Source organism: Phyllobates terribilis, unplaced genomic scaffold, assembly GCF_046119375.1.
Source record: "Phyllobates terribilis strain yellow unplaced genomic scaffold, ASM4611937v1 Scaffold_5__5_contigs__length_657084704, whole genome shotgun sequence".
Lineage (NCBI taxonomy): Eukaryota > Metazoa > Chordata > Amphibia > Anura > Dendrobatidae > Phyllobates > Phyllobates terribilis.
In genome coordinates, this window is record NW_027362765.1 from 220,491,907 (window position 1) to 220,506,974 (window position 15,068).

Below are 15,068 nucleotides of genomic sequence, written 5' to 3' on the forward strand. Positions count from 1 at the left end.
AGGGGCCCATTATATTGTATGGAGGACTATGAGGGGCCCGTTTTACTATATGGAGGACTATGAGGGGCCCATTATACTGTATGGAGGACTATGTGGGGCCCATTATTCTGTATGGGGGACTATGTGTGGCCCGTAATACTGTATGGAGAACTATGTGAGGCCCATTATTCTGTATGGAGGAATACTTGGTGCCCATAATACTGTATGGAGGACTATGTGGGGCCCATTATTCTGTATGAAGGACTATGTGGGGCCCATAATACTGTATGGAGAACTATGTGAGGCCAATTATTCTGTATGGACTATGTGGGGCTATTATTATGTTTGGATGACTATGTGGGTCCCATTATTCTGTATGGAGTACTTTGTGGGGCCCATTATACTGTATGGAGGACTATATGGGGCCATTATTCTGTATAGAGGACTATGTGGGGCTATTATTATGTATGGAGGACTATGTGGTGCCCATAATACTGTATGGAGGACTATGTGGGGCCCATTATTCTGTATGAAGGACTATGTGGGGCTCATACTGTATAGAGAACTATGTGAGGCCCATTATTCTGTATGGACTATGTGGGGCTATTATTATGTTTGGGTGACTATGTGGGTCCCATTATTCTGTATGGAGGACTATGTGGTACCCATTGTACTGTATAGAGGACTATATGGGGCCATTATTCTGTATAGAGGACTGTGTGGGGCTATTATTATGTATGGAGGACTATGTGGTGCCCATAATACTGTATGGAGGACTATGTAGAGCCCATTATTCTGTATGGATGACTATGTGGGGCCCATTATACTGTAAACTGGTTGGCCCGTGAGTTTGAGTTTGATATCCCTGGTATACAGGTTGCGAGATATGGTGATCTAAGTGCAGCCTGAAGGTAGCACTACATTGTAGACTTTGCCGCAGTGAAGTACTACTAGAGATAAATCACTGTAAAATTGCGCCTAAAGTGCCAAGAGATTTACAAGCGTTTCTCATTAGAATTTTAGCACTAAAAAATTGCTACTTTTTAAAATTGTGCAGCACAAAAAATGGAGCACAAACAGCATAGGCGACCATACCACAAGGGGAAGAAATTGGTTTAAAGAAAAGTGTCTCACAAAACATCTGAAAGCGCTATGCGTCTTTTATGGCGATATTCAGTTTTGTTATGTGTCATAGTACAACTTTTCTTTAATTATAATGCTGTTTAATCACATGATATGAGAACATCTTTTTTTTTTACTCTTAGGTTTTATAGAATAAACATTTATTTTAGAAAATCTTAAAAATATTTCATGTGTTTTCATAAACCAGACTTACCTCCCGAAAGAGATTGAGTGGAGCTGCACTGCATTTATGTTCTTCCAGGTAGGAAGACCAAGACCAAGAATCTCCCAACTCATCTCCTGAAACTTTGAAATAAGACAAGCGTCCATAATTTGAGTGAAAAAATGTGCGACTTAAAGCATACAAAAACTAAGTGCCAGTGCAGAGACAATCTGTTAGCACTAGTGTTGAGCGAGTATGTTCTATTAACCCTTTTGCCGAGTATGCTCGGGCCGAGCTCCGAGTATTTACAGCTGCTCGGTGATCAGGTTGAATCGCTCCCATGTGCATGCTTTGCGACTGTTTGACAGTTTTAGTACATGTAAGAAATGTCTATTTCTTACACATTCCTCACATGTAATAAAGCTGTCAAACAGTTGCAAATCATGCACATGGGAGCGATTCAACCAGATCACCGAGCAGCTGTAAATACTCGGAGCTCGGCCCGAGCATACTTGGGACAGAACATACTCGCTCAACACTAGTTAGCACTGTTGCATTGCAGCGCTGGGGTCCTGGGTTCAAATCCCACCAAGGACAACCTCTGCAAGGAGTTTGTATGTTCTCCCTGTGTTTGCGTGGGTTTCCTCCAGGTTCTCCGATTTCCTTCCACACTCTAAGGACATACTGATTGGGAATTTAGATTGTGAGCCCCAATTCCGACAGTGATTTTAATGTCTGTAAAGCGCTGTGGAATATGACGGCGCTATATAAATGACATAAATATTGAAATTAAAACCTCTTGCCTCATTAATAGCTCAGGGTGCTTCCCTGTCCCCCATATTTTACATTGCAGCTCTACTTTTTCAGATTGGCCATACTGTAAATGCATAAGCTCAAAAGGAGGTCAGTGTCTATTGAGGTCATTTCCATTTTGGCAAAACACTTTCACTAAGAAATAAAATTGAATTGCTAAATATATTCTAAGTAAATAACCCCAAGTAAACAGGCTTGTGTCCTGATAGCTGGTAGATAATTCTAATTTCCATACTGCAAAACTAGAAATCTGCTCAACAAAAATGAATTCATTGTGCATTGTTTATTACTCAATTTCACACACCGTTGCCAAAATATTTTACACACTGCTTCATCTGTATGTAAACCATGACATTTGTCACAGGTTTATCACGTCAGAGAGGAGCCAGAAGACTGCAGCGTCTGATTCCTCCTACTTCTGCACTGATTAGGAGCATTTGACCTTTATATTAAACTGTGCAGGTTTCTTGTAGCAGTGCAGGGGTTATTCTGCTTAGTTGTAAGCTCCTGGAAGCTTACCTGTTTTAAGGCTTGCAGCTGTTCACTGTTAGCCACTCCCCTCTCCTATATATACTGGACCCTGACTAGCAGTCATTGCCAGAGCTAGCTTCGGGTTAGGAGTTCGGTGGTTTGTTGTTGTTTGAGAAGGCGTTTGGTGGATTTAGCTAAGACTGTTGTGTGGTTTTGGTTGTGTGTTAATTCTCTCCTTTTCCTACTTTGGTTTTTCCCCATCCTCCACTCCCCGGTGTTTTCGTCTGTTGTTTGTGTGCATATATTTGTATAATTGGTATTTTCCTTTATCCCTTTTTGTATTACCTTGTTAGTCTGGTTGGTGTATTGTGATACATTACTACTCCCCTCTTCCCTGGGTGGGGGGAGGGAACAGACTGAGGGTGGATTGAGAAGCTTAGACAAGGTACGTGGCCCCGGCGTCTTCACCTTCAAAAGTAATCCAGGGAACAAGGCCAGCTAGGGTGCCCCTAGAATTAGGGACAGGGAAGGAGACCCTGGTCTCTGGATACCCGACAACAGAGACGTGACAACATTATTATAGAGTAAAAAAAATTACTTTGTGATTCTCTCTGGCTCCATAGTTCCCCTTCTGAGCTCCTTATGTGGGGTTCATCAGCATCTCCATGGGAATTCCTTTCTTTCTGCTTTTCCTGAATAGAAATCTGAATAGAAATACTTTCCAGGCACCTATCTGGTAAAATTGTGCTACAATAACAGCAGACAAGAGCATGCATTGTGCTGCACCCAGAGTATTGGCCGTATTGAGCAGCACAGTAATACGTGATACAACACAACAGTCAAATTACACAGTGCAATATGTATTCTCAGATATGAGTAATTCTAACACGATAAATAGTTACTCTTTAAATCTTGTGACAAACCAAAGAGTTGATATTTCATACAGTTCTGGACCAAAAACATAACACTGTGATGCCCCAGATTCAAAAACCAGTCCAGATCCCTTCTGCACTCTCCATTCATAACATGGGCAAAGACAATACGCAGTTGACATGAATACAGTGATGACTCTTTCCTCACCATTGGATCAGCCTCCGAATCTGCTGGACTCTGATATTCTTTTGGTCTCCTTTTCTTTACAGGTTTTGGGGTCTCGTTGCCTACCCCAAACCCTTTTGATGGCTCCACGACCAGGGACCTGCTGTGGACACCCCAGAAACCAGGGAGAGGGTGACACTGACCCACTCCCTAACCACCACTCCCCCCATTTAATATCACCTGCATATTTTAGTCTCACCTTTCTTTAAATTGACAGACTTCACCACATGTTTCACATTTTGCCCCAGGCACATGCTGGCAGCCACAGGTATCACAGAGACACAAAGTAGTATCAGAAGTCGGGCTCTCCTTTCCTTCAAGACCTGAAGAGTAGGCATACATAGTTATATACATTGTCAAATGCAAAGCCATATGCAGAACTAAACGCATAATTTTATAAATGCCAATTCTAACAAAAGTTTCCATTGATTTTTTACATTTCTAGACGACCACATACAGTAGATATAACAAATGTACACACCCCAGTTAAAATGTAAGTTTTTTGTCATGCAAAACAAAATCATACCAAGAAGAATCATTTCAGAACTTTTTTCACCTTTAATATCACCCCTTAATCTGCATAACCCATTCAGAAACAGCCTGAAATCATTCTGTGGGGAAAAATAAAAATAACAAAACTAAAATAATGTGGTTGCATAAGTGTGAACACCCTCTTATAATTGGGGATGTATTGGTGCTTCTCACAAAATTAGAATATCATCAAAAAGTTAATTTATTTCAGTTCTTCAATACTAAAAGTGAAACTCGTATATTATATAGTCATTACAAACAGGGTGATCTATTTCAAGTGTTTATTTCTGATAATGTTGATGATTATTCCTTACAGCCAATGAAAACACAAACGTCATTATCTCAGTAAATTAGAATAATTAACAAAAAACACCTGCAAAGGCTTCCGAAGCATTTAAAAAGGTCCCTTAGCCTGTTTCAGTAGGCTCCACAATCATGGGGAAGACTGCTGACTTGACAGATGTCCAGAAGGCAGTCATTGACAAACTCCACAAGGAGGATAAGTCACAAAAGGTCATTGCTAAATAAGCTGGCTGTTCACAGAGTGCTGTATCCAAGCATATTAATGGAAAATTGAGTGGAAGGAAAAAGTGTGGTAGAAAAAGGTGCTCAAGCAACCGGGATAACCGCAGCCTTGAAAGGATTGTTAAGAAAAGGCCATTCAAAAATTTGGGGGAGAATCACAAGGAGTGGACTGCTGCTGGAGTCATTGCTTCAAGAGCCACCACATACAGACGTATCCAGGACATGGGTTAAAAAGATTGCAAGATTTCAGATTAATTTTCAATGGATTTGTACAGATTATGGGTGAAATTAAAGGTGGAAAATCTTAACAGCGGTGTGTAGACATTCTATATAGGTCATAGTACATAGTAATTAATAAGCTATAGTGTGTGGATATATATATATATATATATATATATATATTTGGTGTGAAAAAGTGTTTGCCCCCCTTCCTGAGTTCTTACTCTATTGCATGTTTGTCACACTTAAAAACAAATTAAAATATTAGACAAAGATAACACAAGCAAACACAAAATGCAGTTTTTAAATGAAGGTCTTTATTATTAAGGGAAAAAGAAATCCAAACATACAGGGCCCTGTGTGAAAAAGTGATTTCCCCCTAAACCTAATAACTGGTTGGGCCACCTTTAGCAGCAACAACGGCAATCAAGCGTTTGCGATAATAATGCAGAGTACACGAAAGTCCACACATTATGTAATGTGAACTAAACGTGGGCAGTCATGTCACCCGTTACTTATATAGAGTGAGGGGTTACCTTGTGGGTACACGTGGCTCTTTATCTCTATGGTCTGTTGGGGGCTTTCATGTTTGGGGTATATGGAATTCTCCTCTTTAGGATCCAGTGAGCTGAAACAAAACTAACAGAGAAATGAAGAATAAGGCCTCATGCGCACATTCCATATTTAGGCCACTTTCACACTGCAGTAATCTAATTAATATTTTTCTTCAGTATTCACAAACCAAAACCAAAATGAACTGATGCAAAATACTGACTAAATCTATGTGTTTGAGTATGGAAAGGAGTGCTCGCATTGCTGACCATTGTATACTTATTCATTTCGCAGCAGAATTGGGTCATAACAATAATCCTAAATTAACTTTCAAAAGACATAAACCTGCATCATGCTTAGCAACAATAGTTCAGTACACAAGTTAATTATGGTAATCAGCTTTATAATAATTGACTAGTTAACGTTATTCTCTTGATGCTTTATAGCAATAACCAGATGTGCAGTAAATGGGAATTTATTAAATTCATTGTTGTTAGTGGATTTAGCATACGCTGAATTTTTGTACAAATGTGTTGGGTTTTTTTTTTGCTGCTTTTTATTTCTTTTGTGTAACAGTTCTTAATGTGATGAGAAGTACAGTGCAACTACAATCTAGAGTAATGTGACAAGCACTTTTATAAAGCGCCAATAAATGAATCATGTTCATTGATTTATTGGAGCTATAGCAATAACTCTTCCATACAGTCCCAAGAGAGGAAATGTTTTACGGTTTACTAGTCTAGTATTTTATTACTGATAAGTGTACATTGGCCGGTGTACACTAAGTGTTCTGAACCTTTCAACATTTATGGTATATCACTAGGATATGTAATCAATATGTTAATAATGTATCAATTACTGATACAAGGGCAGGTTAAAATTCCACTTATTAGAAGATGCAGTCAAGCTAAAATATCATTGATGATCCCCCAAAAAGGTTAAAACTTCTGAGCTTTATTTATGTATTTGATTAAAACTCCATAAGGAAACATTATGCAGCTCAGTCCAAAAAAAGTAAACCGCACAACCATTTTATTCCACTTTGAATAAAACTTGCTTGTTCTTTATTAGAAATCCATTAAAAGGTTATAACAAGTCTATTCACCATTGGCCACAGACTGACGCGTTTCTGGCGTACACAGCATTTAATAAATGAAAGTCAAATAGTATCCTGCAAAACGGGGTTCAGACTTATGCGCCGATGGGGCCTTAGTCTATAATGGTGCCGGCAGAGCAAACGTGAGCTCTAACGTGCATGATTTTCGGGCGTGTACACGTACCGGAGGCGGTTATTCAGACGTAGTAGACTGCATCTGGGTGTCCGTCTCCAGTAGGCGTATACGCCCAAAATCGATGAACGGCAGAGCACATGTTCACTCTGCAGGCACCATTATAGTCTATTGCCCTGTCGGCGCATACGTCCGAATCCTATTTTGAGGGGGGGGGGTACCTAAATGCAATGCGAAAGTACCCTAATAGCTGGTCTCTTGCAATCACCGCCTCTTAGCCAACTCTCTCAACTCCAAAAAATCTCGGGTTCGTTATGTCTCCATCATGCATCTGTACAAAATGTTTTGTTACTCCCGAATATCCGGCATCTTTTCTTTTAATGTGCGCAATGCAGGATACTCGAAAATAACAAACCATTGTATACAGATGCATGATGGAGACAGCTATAACTTAGATAAGCTTCATGGCTATTACATTTAAACTCAAGATCGCCAAATGGTGGGGGTTTTAGACATGATTTGTCTTTCATTTATTGAATCTTACAATGGCATAGCCCAAGAACGCTGTGTATAGCAGAAATGCGTTAGTATGTGGCCAATGCTGTTTACTTTTTTTGGATTGTGCTAAGTGGTCTGCAACAGAACTAGCACCCACAAATATAAGGTATTGATCACATGGACTATATCCAGAGACGTGGATAGCCTTCTCAAGATTATTGTGCAGCATGCTGCACTCCCATCTAACGCATTTTAAAGTTGGAATTCCCGCACCATTCCTTTAACTCCATTCTTCTTGTAGGTGACTCTCCACCCTATTGCCGGAGAAAGGAAACAAACTTCCAAGGCACTGGATAAATCCGAATCGTTTCAGATGCTGGACGCGTCAGTAGGAGTGCAGTGTGTTACACAATGTTCCCCTATGGAGTTTTTTTTTTATTGAATATGGAAATAAAGCTTGGAAGTTTGAACCCTTATGCTAAATAATCCCTGACTTCTTCTGTGACTGCAATCTGTGCAGTGAGGTGATTTACAAGCTATGTGTTGGAGGGAGCGGGTGTACTGGTGTTTTCTCTTTATCTAAGTCCCAATGTCTTATAAAGAATTTAAAGCAGGTGAAGAATACTATCGAACACGCGCTCGCACACCTATCATTTGCGAGGAGACTGCTGAATATCATAAGTGCACCCAGATAATCATGAGTTCTTCGGGGATCTACAGTTCAAGTAGTGTTTGGGTTATTTCTTTAGCAGAGGTATTCTAAACTCATGATTGGCTAAAGTGTGATACCATCAAGTCCACCGAGATCTCTATAATCAGCTCTCAAACAGATACATAACCACACTTGAACATTATAATTCAATAAAAATAATTCAGATAAAAAATAGTTTTCCTTTTATATTCATTTCAAAGCCATATCATAAAATTCCATCATGGCAAGAATCTAAAAATATACAATTCAACATATTTACTGCAGTATGTCAATCTCTATGGCATTTACCAAAATATTATAGTCCATTCACAGCCCATGAGAGGCAGCACAAATTGGTAGCAGGCATACAAGGCTGGTTAGACAGGGAATTTACTCATAAATAAGGGAATGCTGCTGGGTTGGAGGGCATGGGGGACCTGGCAGGTTCCCTTTAATTACTGTACAGGGGCCAGAATGAGGAACATACCTTATTAGTTTATGGTGGTTTTGGGGGACATTATTACTGTTATATAATTTACTTTTTATGAGACTGTTTTCCATGAGGGTGGGGATTAAAGGGGGTCCTGTTACTGTGACGGGTGGCAGTATGTCGCTTTTTACTGTGCAGGGTGGCGCTATGTCACTTTTTTTCTTCATCTGGCATTATAGAAGCCAGTCGAAAAGTGGGAAATGTGCTATATAAGAGATCAGCTAAAAATGTTATTTTCTGCAGAGTCCCGGCAGGAAGAAGTGATGGTGGTCTGTGCCAGATGAAGAAGAAAAGTGAAGATGAAGGACTTCACCTAGAGATGTCTTTGGTGAGTCACTGTGTCACATGTACCCGCACACTTTACACTATATACAGAGCTTCTGTGTATACTGTCACTGGTGATCTCTGTATTACTTATACACTAACACTATATACAGATCTCCTGTATATAATGTCATTAGTGATCCCTGTATTATCTGTACACTATATACAGATTTCCTGTGTATATTGTCACCGGTGATCACTGTATTACCTGTACACTATATACAGAGCTCCTGTGTATAATGTAACTGGTGATCACTGTATTACCTGTACACTGACATTATATACAAAGCTTCTGTGTATAATGTAACTGGTGATCACTGTATTACCTGTACAGTGACACTATACACAGAACTCATGTGTATGTCACTGGTGATCCCTGTATCACCTGTACACTATAAACTATATACAGATCTCCTGTGTATAATGTCCCTTGAGATCACTGTATTACCTGTGCACTGACACTATATACAAAGCTGCTGTGTATAATGTCTCTTGTGATCACTGTATTACCTGTACACTATATACAGAGCTCCTGTGTATAATGTCACTGGTGATCCCTGTATTACCTGTGCACTGAAACTATATACAGAGCTCCTGTGTATAATGTTACTGGTGATCACTGTATTACCAGTACACTATACACAGAGCTCCTGTGTATAATGTCACTGGTGATGACTGTATTACCAGTACACTATACACAGAGCTCCTGTGTATAATGTCACTGATGATCACTTTATTACCTGTACACTGACACTATATACAGAGCTTCTGTGTATAATGTCACTGGTGATCCCTGTATTACCTGTACACTGACACTATATACAGAGCTCTTGTGTATAATGTTACTGGTGATCACTGTATTACCTGTATACTGACACTATACACTATACTGTATACTATACACTCCAGTGTATTACGTAACTGGTGGTAATAAGTGTTGCTTATATTGTGGTTTTTATTCATGATCAGTATTTTGGTATTCAGTCACTACGTGGTGGTAATATGTGGTCTGGTCACAGTGTGGTGGTATTTCTCCCTTGTATGTAGTATTATTCGGGCACTTTGTGGTGGTAATATGTGGTCTTGTCACAGTGTGGTGGTATTTGTCGTCTGTGTGTGGTATTATTCAGTCACTATGTGGTGGTAATATGTAGTGTGGTCATGGTGTGGCGGTATTTGTCCTCTGTATATGGTATTATTTGATCACTATGTGGTGAAATATGTAGTCCAGTCATGGTGTGGTGGTATTTCTCCCTTGTAAGTGGTATTATTATAACTTCTTTTTGCTAAAAAAACCCTTTAATGCAAACTACCGTAATTGCACATCCCAGTTAAGGTGTGCGCACAGTAGATGTGCAGGAGCCGCTTGTATTTTGCAGTCGGTGCTCCACTATAACGGGGATAATGGCTAACAGGTATTTGCATATAGCTTTAGAGTGGGCCCCCAAGGGTCAATTTCCCCTGTGGGCCCCAGACATCCCAGTCCGACCCTGGTAGCAGCAATGAAGTTTCAGTGGAGGTCCCCTTCTTCATGGTCCAAGTGTGGCTTATGTCTATGTTTTGGTCATTCCCATACACTAAGGGTATGTGCACACAATGTCTTTTTCAGGCAGATTCCTATGCACATGTTACATCTTTTTTCCATTCTTTTAACCACTTCCGGCTTTGAAAGCCGTGAAGCATCTAAAAAAAGTGACATGTCCATTCTTCAGATGGTTTCAGCTTGGAAGCCCCCACTATATCATGTATGAAATTTTAAAAAAAAGTTCTCAGCAAAGCAGCTGCAAAAATGATGTAAAAGACGTCAAAGAACAAATTTATGAAAAACACTGTTTGCATTTTCCTGAAACGTCTTGTGCTTCAGAAACATTGCAGGTCTATAAGATACCATATGCACATGCCCTTCCATTACAAACAAATTACAGAAAATGCAATCAAGTTGTTCCCAGCCCTTGGTGCAGAGCTGCTGCCCCTTTAGAGCTTTACCGGACATTACGCCACTCTTGCCGGTATGCAGTTTCAGAAATGTTTATTGATAAACTGGGGTTTTAGGTAATGACCGTCAAACTGGGATTACACAACATGGAAGTGTGCCTGCATCACAATAATATTTTGGGCACAACTGTAGAACAGAAAGTCACAATTATAGCAAAAAGAGTTGCAAGGTTGTTTGCAACTTTGTTACCTATAAAAAAAACTATAGAAAGCAATTTGCGCATAATATCATGTAGCCCTAAACTAATTCTGACTGACCCGTGGGTTCACCGTGGCCATGACATGCTCCACTCGCCTTCTTTCTTGCTGCTCTTCTACAAAAGGGCGCTGCTGTATCGGGCAGGTAACTATGGGAGCACTGACAGCTGGTGAAAAGAACGGAAACATTATCAATGCATGTAAGGCCGCATTTAGAATTCTCCAAAAACGGAAATCATGATGAAAATGGAACAGACATGAACAGAAAAAAAACAGATGAACCACATTGACTGTTATGGGGCCTGATAAGTTTCCGTTAGGTTGTCCATCATTTTACTGAAAAAAATAGTGCGGTATGCTTTTCGGAAAATGACAGAACCTGTGGCAGAGCCTAATCTGTCTTGGCATTAAGAAACAGAGTATGGTGGTTATATGGATCACCCTATTTAGCTTACAGTAAAATATTCCTAGGACTTTACTCATTACCATACATAAATAGAATACATTAAAAGACTAATAAAATGACTGTACATTGCCCTACGTAAGTACGAGTGCATGTACATAAGGCTATTGCACATGCTGTTATTATTTTTAAATTGTATGGTTGATATCATTATTATTCATAGTAAATTTTTACATATCATCTATCTCTTACTATATGTTGTCTTACAGGAAAGTATAACACAGCAATGATCTATAAACTCCATTTTCTTCATATTTTGCTGACATTTTTTCCTGCTAATGTACCTGAGGCAGATGGTAAAAGTACGGTGCCGTCGGTGGTCACTTGGCATAAATGGCCATCACTGTCCTTGTCACTTTTCACTTTGGCTGCTGATATATCCATAGCAGTGATTCCCAGATCAGTACATACAGCGCTTCAATTACCAAAAAAAAAACCCATAGGGGTTAAAGATGACAGAGACGGGGGGAGAAAAATTAGACATCCATATTTCATTATGGATAAAAAGTAATGTGATGGACAAGAAGATAAAATCCGATGTATTGATCAGAGAGGCTAGAGGGGTTATCAACACAAGACACATGCCTTTGTATAATAATGAAGATGTATGCACTACATTTATATTGCTTGCCACTTCAGAATGGTGCCCATCACTGCCCTGCCATCAATAAATCATATTTCCTGACGTCTTGTACCTGTAAAATAACCAAAAGGAAGATGCTCTTCTCAGCAGAATGGATTTCTGTAATCTCCGGCAGCAACATCCATGCTGGGGAAAAAAGGACAGATCAGTGAATGACATATATATCTTGATATTGGGTGCCCACCTTCCTTGCTGTGATGTGTTATGGTAGTGAAGAGGTTAAATGTAGAGAATCCTACCTAATGTGATAACACTGCTTTTCCAACCGCAATCTGCAGGGAGCTTGTGCGCCTGCGTTACACCATTATGTGTGCAACACAAGGGGATCAGCCAGGGAAGACAGAAGCAGCTTTCAGAAGAGGGGGTGGAGAAGTGAGACAAGCTCCCAGTTACAGAAAGATGAAGAATTACATACAGAATGTATCTTTATTTATATGGTAATAAGCAAGTACCTGGGCTTAGATCATTACCATAGCACAGACAGATTTATATACTCCATGATATTTTGTAACTAGATCATAAGCACAAGAATAATACAATGTAACACAAGCAAAACTGATGATAGGAGGAGAATATGGAGTCTACCATCTGATATAGTATGTCAGTTAAAGGGTCATTGAGCATTTAGATCACTTGAAGCTGCAAAAATGTCAGCTAGTATTTAACCCCTAAGGACCGGTTTATTTTTTTTTTACTGTTCAGGGCTGTAGTACGGTGGCACTTAGTCCTGAATCCCAATTCTCCTAGGACAGAGTGAATCCATAATGCTGTCAGCTACAGAACTTTCCATTTGTTTCTTAGAGATCCACGAGAAAGAAAACCATGTAAAATTGGGGACACAAGGAGCATTAGTATAAGACCAATATACAGTAGGATATAGGTGTATTACAGATCTGTGGAAATGTGCAAGAGCAGACACTGCAGCACAGGCACAGGGAAAACAGCTCTACCTTTGTGGCATTTGTTACAATCTGATGTGATCTGTGCTTAGGCTCCTGTTAGACGAAAACGGGCTAAAAACTATCTCCATGATACACAATTACACATAACCTTCACCCAACTAGTCCTAATGACAGTCCTAGTGTAAAAATTCATCAAATAGGTTGCACAGGATATTATGAAAAATAATATGCATAGGAATGGACAAGGGGCATAACAATTGAGGTTGCAGGGGGTGCGACCAGGGCCGCCATCAGGGCATTACTGCCCTTACTGGCGTCTGGGGCCCGGTGAGCAGAGGCGGCCCCCGTTCTTCTGCTCACCGGGCTCCAGTGGCTGGATTCTGCCTGTTCACTTATTGTGAACCTTTGTCCTCGGACGAAGGTTCACTTTAAATTTATTGCCGTGCGGGAAGCCTTGTGGGAAGCATAGTTAACAGCCGCCGGACAATCAGAAGCCGGCGACTGACATCTGCACGCACATTGCTGTCATGATGTCGCTGTCATGCACCAGCAATCGTGCTTCCGGTAATGGGAGAGCTGGGTCCCGCTGGAATCCTGCACGGTAAGGTGAAACTTTTTTTTTTTACTTATTTTTTTTAAAGCCAGGATGGAAACATGGGGGCCTTATGGAGAGACATGGGGGCCTTATGGAGAAACATGAGGGCCTTATGGAGAGACATGGTGGGCCTTATGGAGAGACATGGAGGCCTTATGGAGAGATATGGGGGGCCTTATGCAGAGAAATGGGAGCCTTATGGAGAAACATAGGGGCCTTATGGAGAGACATGGGGGGCCTTATGGAGAGACATGGGGGGCCTTATGGAGAGACATGGGGGGCCTTATGGAGAGACATGGGGGGCCTCATGGAGAGACATGGTGGGCCTCATGGAGAGGCATGGGGGGTCTTATGAAGAGACATGGAGGGGCAGAGAATGGGACACATGGAGGGCAGAATGGGAAATATGAAGGCAGAATGGGACAATTGGGGCAGGATGGAGACATTGGGGGCAGGATGGAAACATTTGGGGCAGGATGGAGACATTAGAGGCAGAATGGAGACATTGGGGGCAGGATGGAGACATTGGCGGCAGGATGGAGAGACAATGGGGGCAGGATGGATACAACGGGGGCAGGATGGAGAGACAATGGGGGCAGAATGGAGAGACATTGGGGGCAGGATGGAGACACATGGGGCAGGATGGAGAGACATTGGAGCAGAATGGAGAGACATTGGGGGCAGGATGGAGAGACATTGGGGGCAGGATGGAGAGACATTGGGGGCAGGATGGAGAGACATTGGGGGCATGATGGAGACATTGGAGGCAAGATGAAGACATTGGGGGCAGAATGGAGACATTGGGGGTAGGATGGAGACAATGGGAGCAGGATGGGGCAGGATGTAGGACATTATTACTGTAGGGGCTAATTATGGATATTGTTACTGCTGTAATGTATGGTATTTTATTTTTGAGGATACTGTTTTCAGTGAGGGGGGTCCTGTTACTGTGCAGGGTGGCACTATGTCGCGCTTTTTTTTCTTCATCTGGTGTAGTGTAGAAGTTGAGGAATGTGCTTTGTAAGCTGCTCTAGATAACTATGTTATTTTATGCAGAGATGAGTTGTGGCTGGAAGAAGTGATGGTGGTCTGCACTGGATGAAGAGGAAAAGCGAAAATGAAGGACTTCAACTACAGATGTTACCTGTGAGTCAGTGTGCTATCTGTACACTGACACTATACACTACATACTATATACAGGGCTCCTGTGTATAATGTCACTGGTGATCCCTGTATAACCTGTCCACTGACACTATATATTGAGCTCCTGTGTATAATGTCACTGGTGATCCCTGTATTATCTGCACACTGACACTATACACTGTATACTATGCACAGAGCTCCTGTGTATAATGGCACTTATGGTAATATTAGTATTCTGTTTTTTTATTAATGATCAGTATTGTAGTATTCGATCACTATGTGGTGGTATTATGTGATCTGGTCACGGTGTGGAGGTATTTGTCCCTTGTATGTGGTATTATTCGGTCACTATATGGTGGTAATATGTGGTCTTGTCACGGTGTGAAGGTATTTGTTCCTTTTTTGTGGTATTATTCGGTCACTA

At 40.9% G+C, this 15,068-nt stretch overlaps 1 protein-coding gene across 13 annotated transcripts in view; it reads right to left on the reverse strand.

The window, feature by feature from the left end:
• L3MBTL1 (L3MBTL histone methyl-lysine binding protein 1) overlaps nt 1-12,391 on the reverse strand; it is a 41,910-nt gene extending 29,519 nt beyond the window's left edge. For 5 of the 13 annotated variants that reach the window (XR_012322028.1, XM_073683816.1, XM_073683815.1 and 2 more), the window contains exons 1-8: nt 12,057-12,189; nt 11,646-11,776; nt 10,959-11,065; nt 5,458-5,560; nt 3,846-3,969; nt 3,629-3,749; nt 3,147-3,252; nt 1,316-1,407 (exon numbers count right to left, since the gene is read on the reverse strand). Coding sequence is in view for 12 of the 13 variants with exons in the window: in XM_073683816.1 (XP_073539917.1) it covers nt 1,316-1,407; nt 3,147-3,252; nt 3,629-3,749; nt 3,846-3,969; nt 5,458-5,560; nt 10,959-11,065; nt 11,646-11,776; nt 12,057-12,163 (891 nt within the window). In the remaining variant the exon portion in view is untranslated. Of the gene's footprint in view, nt 1-1,315; nt 1,408-3,146; nt 3,253-3,628; nt 3,750-3,845; nt 3,970-5,457; nt 5,561-10,958; nt 11,066-11,645; nt 11,777-12,056 lie in introns of all 13 variants that reach the window. The other 8 variants (XM_073683812.1, XM_073683808.1, XM_073683813.1 and 5 more) reach the window with 7 other exon arrangements.
• Nucleotides 12,392-15,068: the final 2,677 nt, after the last annotated feature.